This window comes from Bombyx mandarina, chromosome 19, assembly GCF_030267445.1.
Source record: "Bombyx mandarina strain Sakado chromosome 19, ASM3026744v2".
In the NCBI taxonomy this organism is placed as follows: domain Eukaryota; kingdom Metazoa; phylum Arthropoda; class Insecta; order Lepidoptera; family Bombycidae; genus Bombyx; species Bombyx mandarina.
The window spans coordinates 9553224-9570758 of record NC_143225.1 but is presented as its reverse complement, the minus strand read 5'-3'; the positions used below and the strand labels follow the sequence as shown (position 1 = coordinate 9570758).

Below are 17535 nucleotides of genomic sequence, written 5' to 3'. Positions count from 1 at the left end.
ATGGTAGTGCAAGGTAGAGGCGGAAGAGGTCGACCAAAGAAGACATGGATGGAGTGTGTGAATGACGATATGAGAGAGAGAGGAGTGAGTGTTGAGATGACGGCTGATAGAAGAAAATGGGAGAGAAAAATTTGCTGTGCCGACCCCACCTATTGGGATAAGGTGGAGAAAAAGAAGAAGATGTTCGAGTTTGAAATGACATTTTTTAATAGTTTAGAATTATTTTCACGAGTAGCGTTTTTGAATAGTTTCTGCGGAACTGTATTTGTTCTTGTTAAATTTCAAGCTTAGTACAGTTATTTAAAACATTTATAATAGACGCTGCGAAAACCAGTATCTCGGACATATAAATTAAATTACCAATCTTTTTTTATGTACGTACATACGAATTTTATTTTCTGATTTAATTTAACTATGCAATCCAAATACGAAAGACAGAAATTAATGATTATTTTAAGAATGTTAGTTTTATATTATACCCAAATTGACACTTCATATGTGTTTATGATAGGTTGAGTTTAGTATTACTTTATTAAATTATGTCGATCAGCATATTATCTTATGCATAATCTATCAATTTTATGTTATAATTTTAAGTAAATTTAATTTATTTATAATAATATGTTATGTAGATTGTGATTTGTGTTGTTTAAAAAAATGGAAATCGAAGGAATACATTTTTTTAAATTCAAAAGAATAAAATGATTCACTAATATTCTGGCCAGTACGTACGCAAGTTATTAATAACTGGAGAAATGGAACTTTTTTTGATTTGCTCTAAATTTGTCCATGAATGTGTAATGATTCATAAAAATCTACGTATTCTATATATATACATATATGTTGCTCGTGCTAAATCAGACATTTTTCTGAAATACGAACAAAATTTAATTTTGATCGGATTAAACCGACGACTATACTGAAAATGTATATTTAAATATATTAAAAAGGAAACATTGGGGTTGTTAACCCTGGCTGAGCGTTACAGGTTAATTGGTGGGGACAGATCGTTTGTTCGGGAAATTTCTTCATTGGTCCCACTCAAATTAGGTCACGTTGACTATGTGGCCTTATTACTTACGAGGGTAAAAGGGAAGCTGTGCTATTCGCTATGTTACTAAATACAATGAAAATAGCTTAAAACCATGTGTGTTAAGATGTGCTATGCAGAAAGATAATTATGATCAGGTATACAGTTAGCTTGTATTCTTTCGTTTATAGTTAATCAGATGATGATCGAGCTTTGCTCGTTTTTTTTTTTTTGATAACGCCATCTTGTTTTTTCTTTAAAGCGGTTAGTTGCCCTCAATTAAGAAAAATAGTATTATTATTCGCCAATAGATGTCGGGAAGAGTCATAAAGTTGATTATCGATAATGTTGATTATTGAAAACACGAATGAAACAAAATTTTCTGAAAATAATTCGTAGCTAGATCGATTTATCGCCCCCGAAATACCCCGTATACTAAATTTTATGAAAATCGTTGGAGCCGTTTCCGAGATTCAGATTATATACATATATATTTATATACAAGAATTTCTCGTTTAAAGGTATAAGATAAGATATAGGAGATGAATGTTGAAAAGAATTAAATTCTAATGTTGGTTTCTATTTTTAAATGCGTCGTTAGTCAATGATTAAGATGTTTAAGTCTTAATAGTGCCATGTACTCGTTTATTGTTTTATTAAAGTTCCTTGATTTATTGAAATAATGAAATATTCAACCATATGATATGCTGGTGGTAGGACCTCTTGTGAATCCGCGCTGGTAGGTACCACCACCCTGCCTATTTCTGTCGTGAAGCAGTAAGGCGTTTCGGTTTGAAGGGTGGGGCAGCCGTTGTAACTATACTGCGACCTTAGAACTTATATCTCAAGATTGGTGGCGCATTTACGTTGTAGATGTCTATGGGCTCCAGTAACCACTTAACACCAGGTGAGCTGTGAGCTCGTCCAACCAACTAAGCAATAAAAAAAAAATACGATTTGTCACAGATTAAAAAAAATTTTACTCTGTTAGCCTATCTTAGTAGTGAATATTTACCATATAATTTCGAAATCATGATACTGCATTAAAGCAGTCAGCGAAATGCTTAAAATGACAAAAAAAATCAACTCCTATATACTTATTTAATCTAGCAAGATATTAAGGCGATCGATGTCATATGTTATAGATTACGTTTTTTATACGTGAAAGTTTATTTTGTTTTTAAACTTATATTATTCATTCATATTTATATTAATTTATTTTGCGCTTTAATTTGGTAACATGTTACCTAACCTAAAAACTAATATTTGCTGAATAGCGGCGTCTATTATGTAAACATGTATGTTTGTCGTGTGACAGCAATGTGATTGACGTATGTAGGCATTCGTACATATTAATTTTTTATATCGATGCGAAATAAAGACAGGTCATGTGCGCGAGTCTGACGATTACACCTAGACATCTAGAATGTTAGTTATATCTAGATTACAGATAGATATTACATTGCCATTTTTAGTTTTATAGCCATTGACAACGCATTGCTTATGGACTGCATTGACGTGTCTCGAACGGGACTGTTCGTATCGGTATACTGACTCTCTAAGTATATTTACATTCGCCGAGGTCATTAGTAGTTACCCTTGCCTCATTGAGTAGCGAGATTTTGCTCGGATAGAGGGCTTCGCTCGAGACCCGTTCCGTGCCTCCTTTTTTCCCCTACCTATGCTGATAGCCTTGAGAGGCTATATCAGCGTTATCTTAGCGTATAGGTGAGCTCTCAGGGCTGAGGGCGTTGCTAGCACTGGCCCTAGCAAGAGCAGTGCTTCGTAGAATCTACCACCGGATCGGAAACGCGACCCACTGAGAAGATCCGATGAGAAACTCAGTGAGCTGTGTCTATGGGTTAATTTACTCGCCGAGCCCAAGCGACGGGTTCGGCGAGGACGGTGACCGGAAGTGCCTAAATAAGTTCTCCATGCACGACGATGACTGATTGTCAACGAGGCTTAAGCGACAGTGACGTCATCGCTTTGACAGATTACGGCTGATGTACGTCCGAGCTGAGCTTAAGATGTTGTTCATGATCGACCGAGCCGACTTCCCAATGAGCCGCCGCATGGACCACTAGTTTGGAAACTCTCTTACTACTCGTTGTATCCAAAGAACTTGAATTGTCGAAGAAACTACTGTTAATAGAATACGCTGTTTCTCGCTCAAAATCTACATTGAACCCATATACAATGGCGTAGCGGGAGAGAGCAAGAGAGGCATCATTCCCCGGGCGCTATTCACAAAGGGCGATAAATGGTCCACAAAACAAAAAAATGCTGGATTATTTTTTTGATTTCTGGAAATTATTACGCTAACAAGGTATTGTGCCCCGGGCGCGTGTTAAGATCGCTACGTCACTGCTCACATAGTATGTTCACCGGAGAAGACCACCACTCTGAATGTTACCTTCACCGACATACATAGATACAACGATAGTTATTGCCATATATAGATAGTTTTTACCATCGCATCGCGCGCTACCGAAGTAGAGTTCATCCATACTAACTGGAGCCACTGTCGTCATCCACAGTGCGTTTCCAGAGATTTTTTTTGCCACGCACCATCCGGCTTTGGAATGAGCTCCTCTCCACGGTGTTTCCCGAGCACTATGACATCTCCTTCTTCAAACGTGGTTTGTGGACAGTATTAAGCGGTAGGCAGCGGCTTGGCTTTGCCCCTGGCATTGCTGTAGTCCATGGGCGACGGTAACCACTCACCATCAGGTGGGTCGTATACTCGTCTGCTTACAAGGGCAATAAAAAAAGCATTATTTGGTGATAGGGCGTATTGTGTACTCACATGGGTAGGTGATACCATCCTGCAGTGAAGCACAAGCAAAAAACGTACAGTACATATATTTGAGACTTCTTTTTCATGTCTCAATGTCATGGATATGGGTTTCCGGGAAATATTTAAATTTTGACTGGTATTCTATGTATGTGACGTTCTTCTAACCCGGTGGCGTAATTAGCGTTTTAAAGAAGTTCTTGGTGACGTAAACGCGTGGTGTTTGTGGGACTGCCGAAGCGACCTGCTACCGACTCCATTGCCTTTTCATTAGAGCGTCCAAGCACTTCCACAGAGGTTGAATAGGTGTCCTAAGTCAAAGCTGCAGCTTCAAAGACACTGGACTGACGTAGTTTTGGGCGGATACCGCTCGACATCAGCTATTACGGTCGGCAGCACGTCACGCCGCCTATCCGATGGCGCTGGTAATCTGGCCATACGATAACATGATTTCAACTAAACTCAGAACATAAACGAGACGACGTGTATAGGTACGATTAAGATTTAGGTCGTAAAAATGCGGCCATCAAAAGTTACGCAACAAAAAATTATAAATAATTAAAACACCAAAACCTATGATTCAATATAAAATACCCGCCATCTCGGTGCCATATCGATTTTCTTCAATGTCGTCTTAGGGCGAAAAATTCTAAACAAAACTTCGAACAACTTTGACGTATTTACAGCGGATATATTCTCCGTGGAGCTTCATAAGTACAACAAACTTTTTAGAGAACGGGAGGATTTTCGCGTTACGAATATACGCGTTATATTTTCATTAGGGTTAGGAAAGTTCGATGAATACTTAATAATCCTTATTATTAAACAATTATTGGAATACTCTCTTTTCTATTCCATTTATTGATTTTTTCTTTCACGTAGCAATGTTTCGACATGACGCCTGACTTAGAGTGGTTCTTCTCACTCATGAACGTCAGCAGTGCAAAGGTTCAACCAATCCGCCAGCTGCTACTGAGGAATCTCTTTAAACCTCATTTGAAGACGGACATGTTATAGAGTTCAGGAAATATCACGACAAAATGCGTCAAGAATCTCTGGAAACACGCTGTCAACGAATGCAGAGGTTTTAGGTAGTTTGGTTAGTTCCATTTCAGTCGCTGATGGTAAGATAGGGCAAAAAGATGATAAAATCATTTCAAATAATTCCCCTATAAATATATACGGTATTCATTATTTTAGACTTAATGCAAGTAATTCCACTTGACACCCTATTATGAATATCTGTTATGAAGGAAAGGTTTTTTGGGTACTGTTGGCTTGAGGCCTACCCAACATCACCAGGATAGACGGACGAGTACAGGCTCAGCCACGAGGGATTCGCTAACAACCGCGTCAGCGACTACAAAAGAGGCCTACCCGATGAGGAGTAGCTGCTTCGCCAGTGCACCTACTATCGTCTACAAATTGCGGCTCGTTAAGAAAACCCAGCAAGACGCTAAGTGGGCTGATATTATAGTCTAAGTGTGAAGTTGAACTCTTCGATGAGTTTGAAAAGTACAGTGCCTTTGCTATTTTAGACTACTGGTATTAGAAGTTGAATCATCCCATTGAAATTAGGTAGGATTAGGACGTATGTAGAATTGATAAGCACAAAACTTGCAAAGGCATAATACGACGAACACAAAGTAAATTTATACGAACAGTAGCTCATGTTAGTTTATCCATATACGGGCGACGCTACGCAGCTATAGTCAGAGTCATTTAGAGCTTTTACTGTTGTGCTTAACAAAATATATAAGAACATTGTTACATTTACATTATCAATATTTTAGTTTTTTATATATTTATTTATACTAGTAGACCAGAAGTAGTCGAAATTCGACTATAATTAATTGAAATTATAAGTTTGAACATTATTATACTTTTATAATCACAGATTTCCCGAAGACTACACTATAGATAAACAATATTAAAGATTGACAATAAACAAAGAATATATATATTATTATGTGTGTGTGTCAAATACATGGTAGTATATGTAATTTTTTTTTATTGCTTTAATGAATTTTTATCTTATAATTTAAAAAAAAAATACCATTCTGCGCTCCTTTTCTATATCTTATACCTTTAAACGAGCAATTCTTGTATATTAATATATAGGTATATAATCTGAATCTTGGAAACGGCTCCAACGATTTTCATAAAATTTAGTATACAGGGGATTTCGGGGGCGATAAATCGATCTAGCTACGATTTATTTTCAGAAAATGTTGTTTTATTCGTGTTTTCAATAATCAACTCTTCCCGACATCTATTGGCGAATAATAATACTATTTTTCTTAATTGAGGGCAACTAACCGCTTTAAAGACACAGCAAGATGGCGTTATCAAAAAAAAAACCGAGCAAAGCTCGGTCATCATCTAGTTCTCTATAAGTGTGGGAAATTTCATACTCCTCCGTCCGCGCAATTTTCGTAAAAAGGGGTACAAAGTTTTTACTTCACGTATTAATATATAGATGTCCTCAGATCTCTTATTACCCGAATACAATTCACAGAAAGCCGATCAAATAAAGATCTCGTTGTACAAACAAAATACGTTTATATTCACGATAATATAATCTAACGTACCTTTTCTTCACGATTGCAATCAGGTATACGTGCTGAGTGTTCTTCGTTCCTCGTATAGCTCTGAAACAAAACGGATTTATGTGAAAATTTGATTTGAGCACAAATAACTTTAGTTTATTTTTTTTATTGCTTAGATGGGTGGACGAGCTCACAGCCCACCTGGTGTTAAGTGGTTACTGGAGCCCATAGACATCTACAACGTAAATGCGCCACCCACCTTGAGATATAAGTTCTAAGGGTCTCAGTATAGTTACAACGGCTGCCCCACCTTTCAAACCGAAACGCATTACTGCTTCATGGCAGAAATAGGCAGGGTGGTGGTACCTATCCGCGCGGACTCACAAGAGGTCCTACCATCAGTAAGTTTAGTTCTGATAAAGCGACCGAGTTTCTCGCCAGATCTTCTCAAAGGGCCACGATTCCGATCCACTGGTAGATTCAACGAAGCACTGCTCTTGTTAGTGCAAATATTATCAAACTCTTTCAGACTGAACACCGTAAGCTCTCCAGGAAAATTGAAGAATAGTTCTTTGAGGTTACCGGCATTTATATAGGTAGACACAAAAATATATGCACGTGCATCTCGTAATTATAAAGCGTATTAACCATTTATTAAACAGTTTGCTATGGCACAAAGACCGGCATGTATGTAGGTAGTCACAAAAATATATGCACGTGCAACTCGTAATTATAAAGCGTATTAACCATTTATTAAACAGTTTGCTCCGGTACAAAGACCGGCATGTATTTAGGTAGTCACAAAAATATATGCACGTGCAACTCGTAATTATAAAGCGTATTAACCATTTATTAAACAGTTTGCTCTGGTACAAAGACCGGCATATATGTAGGTAGTCACAAAAATATATGCACGTGCAACTCGTAATTATAAAGCGTATTAACCATTTATTAAACAGTTTGCTCTGGTACAAAGACCGGCATGTATGTAGGTAGTCACAAAAATATATGCACGTGCAACTTGTAATTATAAAGCGTGTTAACCATTTATTAAACAGTTTGCTCTGGTACAAAGACCGGCATGTATGTAGGTAGTCACAAAAATATATGCACGTGCAACTCGTAATTATAAAGCGTATTAACCATTTATTAAACAGTTTGCTCTGGTACAAAGACCGGCATGTATGTAGGTAGTCACAAAAATATATGCACGTGCAACTCGTAATTATAAAGCGTATTAACCATTTATTAAAAAGTTTGCTCTGGTACAAAGACCGGCATGTATGTAGGTAGTCACAAAAATATATGCACGTGCAACTCGTAATTATAAAGCGTAATGACCATTTATTAAGCATTTTGCTCTGGTACAATGACTGGCATGTATGTAGGTAGTCACAAAAATATATGCACGTGCAACTCGTAATTATAAAGCGTATTAACCATTTATTAAGCAATTTGCTCTGGTACAATGACCAGCATGTATGTAGGTAGTCACAAAAATATATGCACGTGCAACTCGTAATTATAAAGCGTATTAAACATTTATTAAACAGTTTGCTCCGGTACAAAGACCGGCATGTATTTAGGTAGTCACAAAAATATATGCACGTGCAACTCGTAATTATAAAGCGTATTAACCATTTATTAAACAGTTTGCTCTGGTACAAAGACCGGCATGTATGTAGGTAGTCACAAAAATATATGCACGTGCAACTCGTAATTATAAAGCGTATTAACCATTTATTAAACAGTTTGCTCTGGTACAAAGACCGGCATGTATGTAGGTAGTCACAAAAATATATGCACGTGCAACTCGTAATTATAAAGCGTATTAACCATTTATTAAAAAGTTTGCTCTGGTACAAAGACCGGCATGTATGTAGGTAGTCACAAAAATATATGCACGTGCAACTCGTAATTATAAAGCGTAATGACCATTTATTAAGCATTTTGCTCTGGTACAATGACTGGCATGTATGTAGGTAGTCACAAAAATATATGCACGTGCAACTCGTAATTATAAAGCGTATTAACCATTTATTAAGCAATTTGCTCTGGTACAATGACCAGCATGTATGTAGGTAGTCACAAAAATATATGCACGTGCAACTCGTAATTATAAAGCGTATTAAACATTTATTAAACAGTTTGCTCCGGTACAAAGACCGGCATGTATTTAGGTAGTCACAAAAATATATGCACGTGCAACTCGTAATTATAAAGCGTATTAACCATTTATTAAACAGTTTGCTCTGGTACAAAGACCGGCATGTATGTAGGTAGTCACAAAAATATATGCACGTGCAACTCGTAATTATAAAGCGTATTAACCATTTATTAAACAGTTTGCTCTGGTACAAAGACCGGCATGTATGTAGGTAGTCACAAAAATATATGCACGTGCAACTCGTAATTATAAAGCGTATTAACCATTTATTAAAAAGTTTGCTCTGGTACAAAGACCGGCATGTATGTAGGTTGTCACAAAAATATATGCACGTGCAACTCGTAATTATAAAGCGTAATGACCATTTATTAAGCATTTTGCTCTGGTACAATGACTGGCATGTATGTAGGTAGTCACAAAAATATATGCACGTGCAACTCGTAATTATAAAGCGTATTAACCATTTATTAAGCAATTTGCTCTGGTACAATGACCAGCATGTATGTAGGTAGTCATAATAAGGTAGTATAAAGCATATTAACCATCTATTAAACGAATTCACTCTGGAACAGTCTTAAGGTTAATTTTAGTTTATTTTAATTAGTACAGAGCAATGAATTGTTTTATATTTTCGCGATTGTCTACATTACAAACATTATTATTGAACGGCTTCTTGCAATGACTTTTATATGTAACGGGTTCACATGCGAGTGGTTAAAATGATCTTATTACAGCCATATCTGCTCACATTGCTAATGTATTACGTACAAAGTTCCTGAAGTAATTCTATATTACGGTCTTGCTTGTTTTCAATCATGAGGTATAATTTTATTTATTGTTCATTTAGGTACCTTTTACAGTACACACATCCCAACAAAAATAAATTTTTTAAAACTTTTTGTATTATGGACTGTGCTATGATTAGTTCTCAGATTATCATATTTAAATAAAATATCTAAAATAAATTAAAAGAAGGCTGTGCAAATAAGCCTATACAGGCGCTATCAAATGAATCAACACCAAACAAAAGGCTTCGGAGTCCTGAGTCATCTTTTAATATCCGAGACATGGTTTTGAGTGCCTTGGTAAACATTTTTAGTACTAACATGACGTAGGCCAGATATTTTTGTCCAAAACTGACGGCGTTTCAATACACTCATTTATCTGGTACGCAAACCTTCGATGAATACCAAGCGAATATAGTGTTTAAGGAAATGCATTTAGTTGCATACCTTTTTGGTGTATTGTATGTATATGTAATAAGAAATAACTCTTGCTTACGTAAATTCCGAAAAAACTCTATAATTTGTAAAACATTGCTAAAATAAATTCAATAAATTCACATTATAGCATAGTTCCTCGACGAATATATTGTTGGTTTTCTTGGCACCATATTACCTATTTATTATCTTCTTATTATCTATTCATAACAGAAAAATAATAAAAATATAATTAGGCTTCACATTTTAAATGTTCGCGTACGCAACATTGTAATGTATTTTTCATAAACAAAATAATTATTTAAACGTAGATGAAAAACATAAAGGGAAACATGTAATTAATTTGACGGTTTTTGTTAAAAGCGCCTTTTAATTAGCCGCACGAAATGAAATAAGCTACGGAAATATTACGTTTGCCGACCGCATTGATAATTCGCATTAATAATAAAATATATTCGCTTAATAAAGTAACGAAACAAGCAAAGGTTACTTAATACTAAAGAAACATATTCATAAACAAAACAAACAGTAAATAACAAGGAGTAGATAAACATTTAGCTTCGTTCAAAAGAAACATTTGCGGATTTCAATGAAACGTGCTTGTACAAAAGAAAAAGATTATTCTAGTTATCCATTAGCTTTAAGTTAAATGTTTTCTATTTAATAATGTTTCGATACAGAATGAAACAACCTTTATCTCGATTTGAATGTTGAGTTAGTTTTCAATTGAGAACAGATGAATTTAACATTAAATTTTGTAGTTTGATTTGTCGTAGATTAGTTTTGTAAATTTGATTACTTTATTTGCTATTACTATTTGTATTTAAAAGCCCGCTGAACTCATATAATATTAAGACGCTTTTTCTTGTAAATTTTGTATAGATTCCTAAGTATCTAAAGCTAATACTAATAGCACTATGTATTATGATTGTCTAGTAGACACGATTCGGCAGATCATTGGATATCTTTTCGGTAAAAAGCATTTTAGCGTTAAGATTGGAATTAGACACATTATTTACGTTTTTTTTCCCTCACTAAAAGCAATTGCGTTTTACTTCGTATCTATAGATACTTTTCATGTTTAGTCTACATGGAGCCAGTACGTAATTGTGTAATACTCGTATTACTTGCATTCCAATTCAATGAGCAATGACAGCGTCTGGAAATTGAGACGATGTTATTGACACGATTTGGAATTTCATAATTAGGAATTGTTCGGTATTTGTGGTTGACTTTGTGTGTCTAGTTAATACAAAATTTACTGTAGTTTATAAAAGCGTGGACTAAATAATAGGCCAAGCAGTGGATCCATATATTTAAAATTTGGAAGAAACATTCGTTAGGCGTAATGATTTATTGGATTTAGGACTAAAATATGTTATGTTGGTAGACTGATATCGTTTAAAAAAAACAATGTTTCCTATTTAAAATTAAAAATACAACACAGATGAAACCAAGTTAAACACGAGTATTTACAATTAGTTGGATGAATACGAGAAATAGTCGTCTTCACCCAGACGCTCCAATAAGGAAGAATTTAAATGTAAATATATTTATTGTAAAATGATTTACATCTATTAGATTTTCTGTATTAAATTTGAACAATAACACCTTAAATTTAAGCAATATTCGAATAGAGATTCTGTTAATTTTAGTTCGAAATAAAACAATTAATATTGTCTGATAATTAATTAATCGCCATTATAATGAAGAAGCCTCTCAAACCGATCCCTTATAAGTAAAGGTATAATATTTATAATTAAACTTGAGGGTGCGAGGGCAGCCGCAGATGGCGGAGTAAACCACCATCACCAAAACTCGGCTCATTATTAAGGAAGTTTCCACGAAGTGCCTGTTTACGTACCGACATTTTCTTCTAAACTGTTTAGATATTTTTGGAATAGGTATGTGAAACAATGCGAGATAAAATACCGTCTGAAATCCGTAATTCAAATGGTTACTTACCAAAGGATTGTAGGTAAAGTGAATTCATGAAAATCACATAAAGATCACTTTGAGATTTGCGTTGGTCGTGAATCGTAATTATTAGGGTAAGTGAAATTTGTTGTAGCGAAAACCGTTGATAACGTGTATGTATACATTTATTTTGTTGCTGCAAAATTCTGATGTCATAAAATTGAAAGCCGTCTGCACTTCGCTGTGACTTTTTTTTTTATTGCTTAAATGGTTGCACGAGCTCACGGCCCACCTGATGTTAAGTGGTTACCGGAGCCCATAGATATCTTCAACGTAAATGCCGCCATCCATCTTGAGATATGAGTTCTAAGGTCTTAGTTATAACGGCTGCCCCACCCTTCAAACCGAAACGCTTTACTGCTTCACGGTAGAAATAGGCAGGGCGGTGGTACCTACCCGTGCGGACTCACCAGAGGTCCTATCACCAGTACCAGTACCAGTTTTAGGTATATGAAAAATGTTACATAAATATTCGTATGTTATAACTATACGTTATCTATCCTGGTTTTACTGTGATTGTACCTCTATTGTACGTAATTGTTATGTGCCAGGTGTTTTTTACTGAAGTGTTAATGCAAATAACATCTGAACGAAGTCCCACTGCCACTGGATATTTAACAGATTAAATGAACAATTGAAGAAAGTCGCAAATTAGGTTATATTGCACTTGTGTATTATCGTATGTAGTGCAACATTAGTATTATGCTATTGTTTGGTATTGGATTTTATTATGTCATGAATCATTAGTATGTAGCATAGATAAGTCTTTGTTTTAGTGAATGTTTTTGTTCACACTCGGCTTCGGGTATAAAGTTAAAGGGCTTTTAGAATATACTGGACTTTCTGGCCTTTGTGGTGGGCGGCGACTTAAATGTACTTAAGAGAGAAAACTATGTCAGGTGTTCACGAAATACTTCCACAATGAAACAAATAACTTCGTGTAATAAATGGAAACAAGCTAAATTTATAAATTTACGTATATATTCCGGCGTAACCTAATTCCACACGGTTAGTTAACCAGCTTGTCTATTTTTGCGGCGTAACAATCTTATTTTTGTTTACTAGTGGGTTACTTACTCTTGTGAGTCCGCACGAGTAAGTACCCCTACCCTGCCTATTTCTGCCGTGAAGCAGTAAGGCATTTCGGTTTGAAGGGTGGGGCAGCCGTTGTAACTATACTGAGAACTTAGAACTTATATCTCAAGGTGGGTGGCGCATTTACGTTGTACATAACACATAACACCAGGCGGGCTGTGAGCTCGTCCACCCATCTAAGCAATAAAAAAAAATCAATATCATTGAGGCTTTTATTTAATTCACGTCTCAAGACGGATAGCATTTAGGTAACAACGTCTACAAGTATTGGTTATGACAGCCACTTAAAGCCTGGTGGGCCGAAAAGGTTCAAGCATTTTCTAATAAAGGCAATCACTTATGTATATAAAGTTCTAACACTTTACCATTATGTAATACAACATAATTCATAATCAACATAAGTTTGAATAATCTACAAACGTGTTACGATTAAAGCACAAAGACTAACAAAATGTTCACGTTTGTTTGGGAAATCCTTTGTTCTCTGGGGGGGCGTTACCTTAATTTCATTACTTGGAAGTCAAAGGGGTCGTTGTTTAGCTCCCGTGCTTGAGTCGGTCGGTCTGTTTCAACTAAATGAATAGTCGAGCATTTCCTCGAGATACAGGGCACTCCACATTCTGTAGCGGTGTAAGACACGAAAGCAACACTTTTTTATGTTACATTATTATTGGAACGAAGTTCCTTCTGGGACGATGCGGAGGGGTACCGTAACCGGGAAAAAAGGTCCGTAACGTAAGATTTTTATTAGTAATGCGCACAGTGTACGACTTAACATTGTAATAACGTACAAATTAGTGATGCACACAGTGTACGACCTAACTTTGTAATAACGTACAAAAAATAACATATTATTTTATCATTCATTGACCACGATCTCAAAGCGTTCGTTTGCGCAATACACTAACTCTTATGCAAACAACCGTGAATGAAGTGTTCCACAATAAGTTCGCACGATACCGAAAGACCTTTCTTTATACCTCGAATAGAACTTAAAATTAATATTTTTATAATAAGGACCTTCGTTCTTATCCGGTGTCCCACAACAGCACACATCTTCTTTAAATCAGAGATCACCTGCAGGTGATATATATATAGCTGAAGTGAATGGATTTTATGAAACTGGCTGTTATAGTAATGTTTACTTTCCGAAAAAAATTAAACGTGGTACTTTATCAGCGTCGAACATGGAGGTTTTGGTATGAGAAGTATATGATACAGTCATGTTATTAACGTATTTTTTTAATCCTACCTATGCCGATAGCCCTGAGAGGCTATTTCAGTTTCACCCTAACGTGTAAGTGAGCTCACGGAGCTCAAACCGGAGTGTTGCTAACACTGGCCCTAGCAAGAACAGTGCTTCGCAGAATCTACCACCGGATCGGAAACGCGACCCACTGTGAAGATCCGGCGAGAAACTCAATGGGCTGTGTCTATGGGTTAATTCGCTCGTCTAGCCCTTCGTCACAAGCAACGGGTTCGAGGACGGTAACCGGTGCCTAAAAGCCTGTGTGCCTAAAAGTGGTAACCTAAAAGCACCGTTAATGGATTGGGGGATTAGCGTATGTAGCAAAGAATCGGGTATGGTAGTGTCACAGGAGCAGGAAGTGAGGCGAGTGGGCTGTTATGCACCGGTTAGAGCTGCGAAGCTGACTTGCTGTGGAAAGACTGTTGATAGCTTTTGTTGGATTGTGAGAGAATGTAGGAGCTGCTTTAATTAACGTTGATAGCGTTCTGATGGTTAAGTGTGAATACTGCTTTTTTGCTAGATCCCCAGTGTGGAGATAGTCTAAATGTTGATATTCAGAACTTAAATATCGAATAACCTAGAACATTTCGTTTGAAAACGTCATTAGGGTTATACAGGTTTTTTTCTTAATATTTTCTGTACTTTAGGTACTGCTACATTACTTTTAATTATTGATATGAACGGAACCATCAAGCTCTCCAAAAATATGGCAATTTTCAACTTTGTTTATATTAGATATTATTTTGCAACTTTTTGTCTAAGAGAAATAGAATAGCGCTGACATGATAAGCAAAAAAATATGCCTTGTATAAATATGCCTTTTTATATAATGCCTTCAAGATATGTCGCATTAGGAGCTTTTGACTTAGACCACACTTCAAGGACTACACAATGACATATTTGAGGTCTACTATTTTCTTTATGTGATACAAACGTATGCAACAGAGACGTTTTAAACTTTCTTTCTTTTTCTTTTTATTAGAAATGAAATATTTTTGGAGGATTGTTCATCACAACCTAAAGGGATTACTATGAAACTTTTTTTATTTATTTTTATTGCTTAGATGGGTGGACGAGCTCACAGCCCACCTGGTGTTAAGTGATTACTGGAGCCCATAGACATCTACAATGTAAATGCACCACCCATCTTGAGATATACATAAGTTCTAAGGTCTCAGTATAGTTACAACGGCTACCCCACCCTTCAAACCGAAACGCATTACTGCTTCATGGCAGAAATAGGCGGAGTGGTGGTACCTACCTGTGCGGACTCACAACCACACAACCAGTGATTACGCAAATTATAATTTTGCGGGTTTGATTTTTATTACACGATGATATTCCTTCATCGTGGAAGTCAATCGTGAACATTTGTTAAGTACGTATTTCATTAGAAAAATTGGTACCCGCCTGCGAGATTCGAACACCGGTGCATCGTTACATACGAATGCACCGGACGTCTTATCCTTTAGGCCACGACGACTTCAAAATTATTGTTATTAAAATTCTCACTTTAACAGTATTGTCATTGTATAGTTGTTTTACGCAGCAATTTATCTTCAAAGCAATGCTATTAAAATGCTTTATTTCGTTACGATGTGATCGTACGGGATATACCTAAAAATGAATAATCAAATCGTGGAATATGAACGTAATAAATGCTCTTTTGACGTGATAAAGTCTTATAAATCGATGAACACCGGTTGCACGCACGAAAAAGTGTCACGTTCCGCCTGAGCCCGAGCGTGCAAGCGAGAGCGCGGAACAAGCGATAGAGAGGCATGATTAGCCCAAGCGTTAATTTATCGAAAAAATTGTAATTTTCAATGAACTCTTTCGTTGTATTATACAAAATATTGATAATTCAGCGATAATAATTCAATTCAATTCATACAAAATACTTTTATGAATTGCATACGCAATCTTTCATCAAAACAGACAACCAATAATTTTTTTCTGAACTATTGAGATGCTGAAAGATATCTGCCTGATACTTCGTTCGACTCGCATCTCCAAATTAGGACTTTCACGATGGTTTTAAGGAACACAATACCAATGCTCATAGATAATTTGGTTGGAATATCTCTGACCGAAGATGTGCGTTCTAGGGCATCGTTCTTACAGACTACAAACAATGCATCATCATGCATTGCTTATACTTTCTTCAGGGCTCAGAAGCAGAGTTATCAAAGTTCCTTTTGCTGTAGTATTGGTAATTGCTATTAAACATTGATTTTTTTAGTTAACTTCTCTCAAAAATTGTTTTGATAATCGTATAACTTTTACAGAAAACCATAATACGTGATGTGCATGCTGGCGGTCATCCAAGAGTCGGTCCTTCGGTCCCTGAGCGGAGCTGCAACCTGAGGCGGCTCTTTTGTGTCCCTTAAGGACGGTGCTCGTAAAATTAAACTATGTGGATAGTAAGCCTGGTATGAAAATTTCACTGGAGTCTACGGTCGTTGCAACTTATATTCCGTTATTCAACTTGAGACATGAGGTCGAAGATCCAGCCGTTTTGCAAAATGGCCGTCTCACCCTTCAATCCGGAATGCATGATCGCTTTCCAGCAGGAATAAATATGATGGGTGATTGCAGCTTCTACTCGTGTGAGCTCATGGTACAAAATATCATAAGTAATATAACGAGAACTGAGTAGTTCTGTCGTCTGTCTGTCTGTTTGGCACGGGACGCTTCCATATTAGCCACAGTCTATGTAACTGGACTGAGCAAATGCGCAATTATAACTTTTGCGAACTATTTCCAAGAAATCTAATTTAAATTCTGCAAGTTACGACGCTAAAACTTGCATTTTAGTTACGGCTTAACGGATATTATCAGGTCATATTTGTATAGTTTATGGCTTGGAATTAATTGATGATATCAGTGCAAATCTCATTAGACACTGTGTAATTCATTAAAATATTAAACCTTTTGTTTCTCGTCGGAATTTACTTACTGGGTCGTGTTTCCGATCCGACGGCAGATGAACTCTCGAAGCAGCTGCCTTTGAGACGTAGTGACTCCTCTGAGAGCACTCGGGCCGATAATAAGCCTTCTCCATCGAGCTGAGCTATTTAGTTCGCTCATCCGTCAGAGGTAAGCGGCAAGATTATTAGCGATTCTCCCATACCAATAACCATGTTTTTTGAATTATATCGTTTACTAGCTGACCCGACAGACTTCATAGTGTCTTAATCGATAAATAAAAGACCTAAACTTTTGTATAAAATAAACTTAAAACAAACAAAAGGAATCCGTCCGACGGGGGACATATCAAAGGTAAAACAAAATTGTTATTTTTATTTCATTCTGAGCATTTTCATATTTATCTACCTTTCAAACCTTCTCTGGACTTCACAAATAATTCAAGACCAAAATTAACCAAATGGATCTTGCCGTTCTCGAGTTTTAGCGAGACTAACGAACAGCAATTCATTTTTATATATAT

At 36.3% G+C, this 17535-nt stretch overlaps 1 protein-coding gene across 11 annotated transcripts in view; it reads right to left on the bottom strand.

Moving 5' to 3' along the window:
• Pde8 (phosphodiesterase 8) overlaps positions 1–17535 on the bottom strand; it is a 257748-nt gene that overhangs the window by 39735 nt on the left and 200478 nt on the right. For all 11 annotated transcript variants that reach the window (XM_089735322.1, XM_089735321.1, XM_028188434.2 and 8 more), the window contains one exon: positions 6419–6478. In XM_089735322.1, the coding sequence (XP_089591448.1) occupies positions 6419–6478 (60 nt within the window). The remainder of the gene's footprint in view (positions 1–6418; positions 6479–17535) is intronic.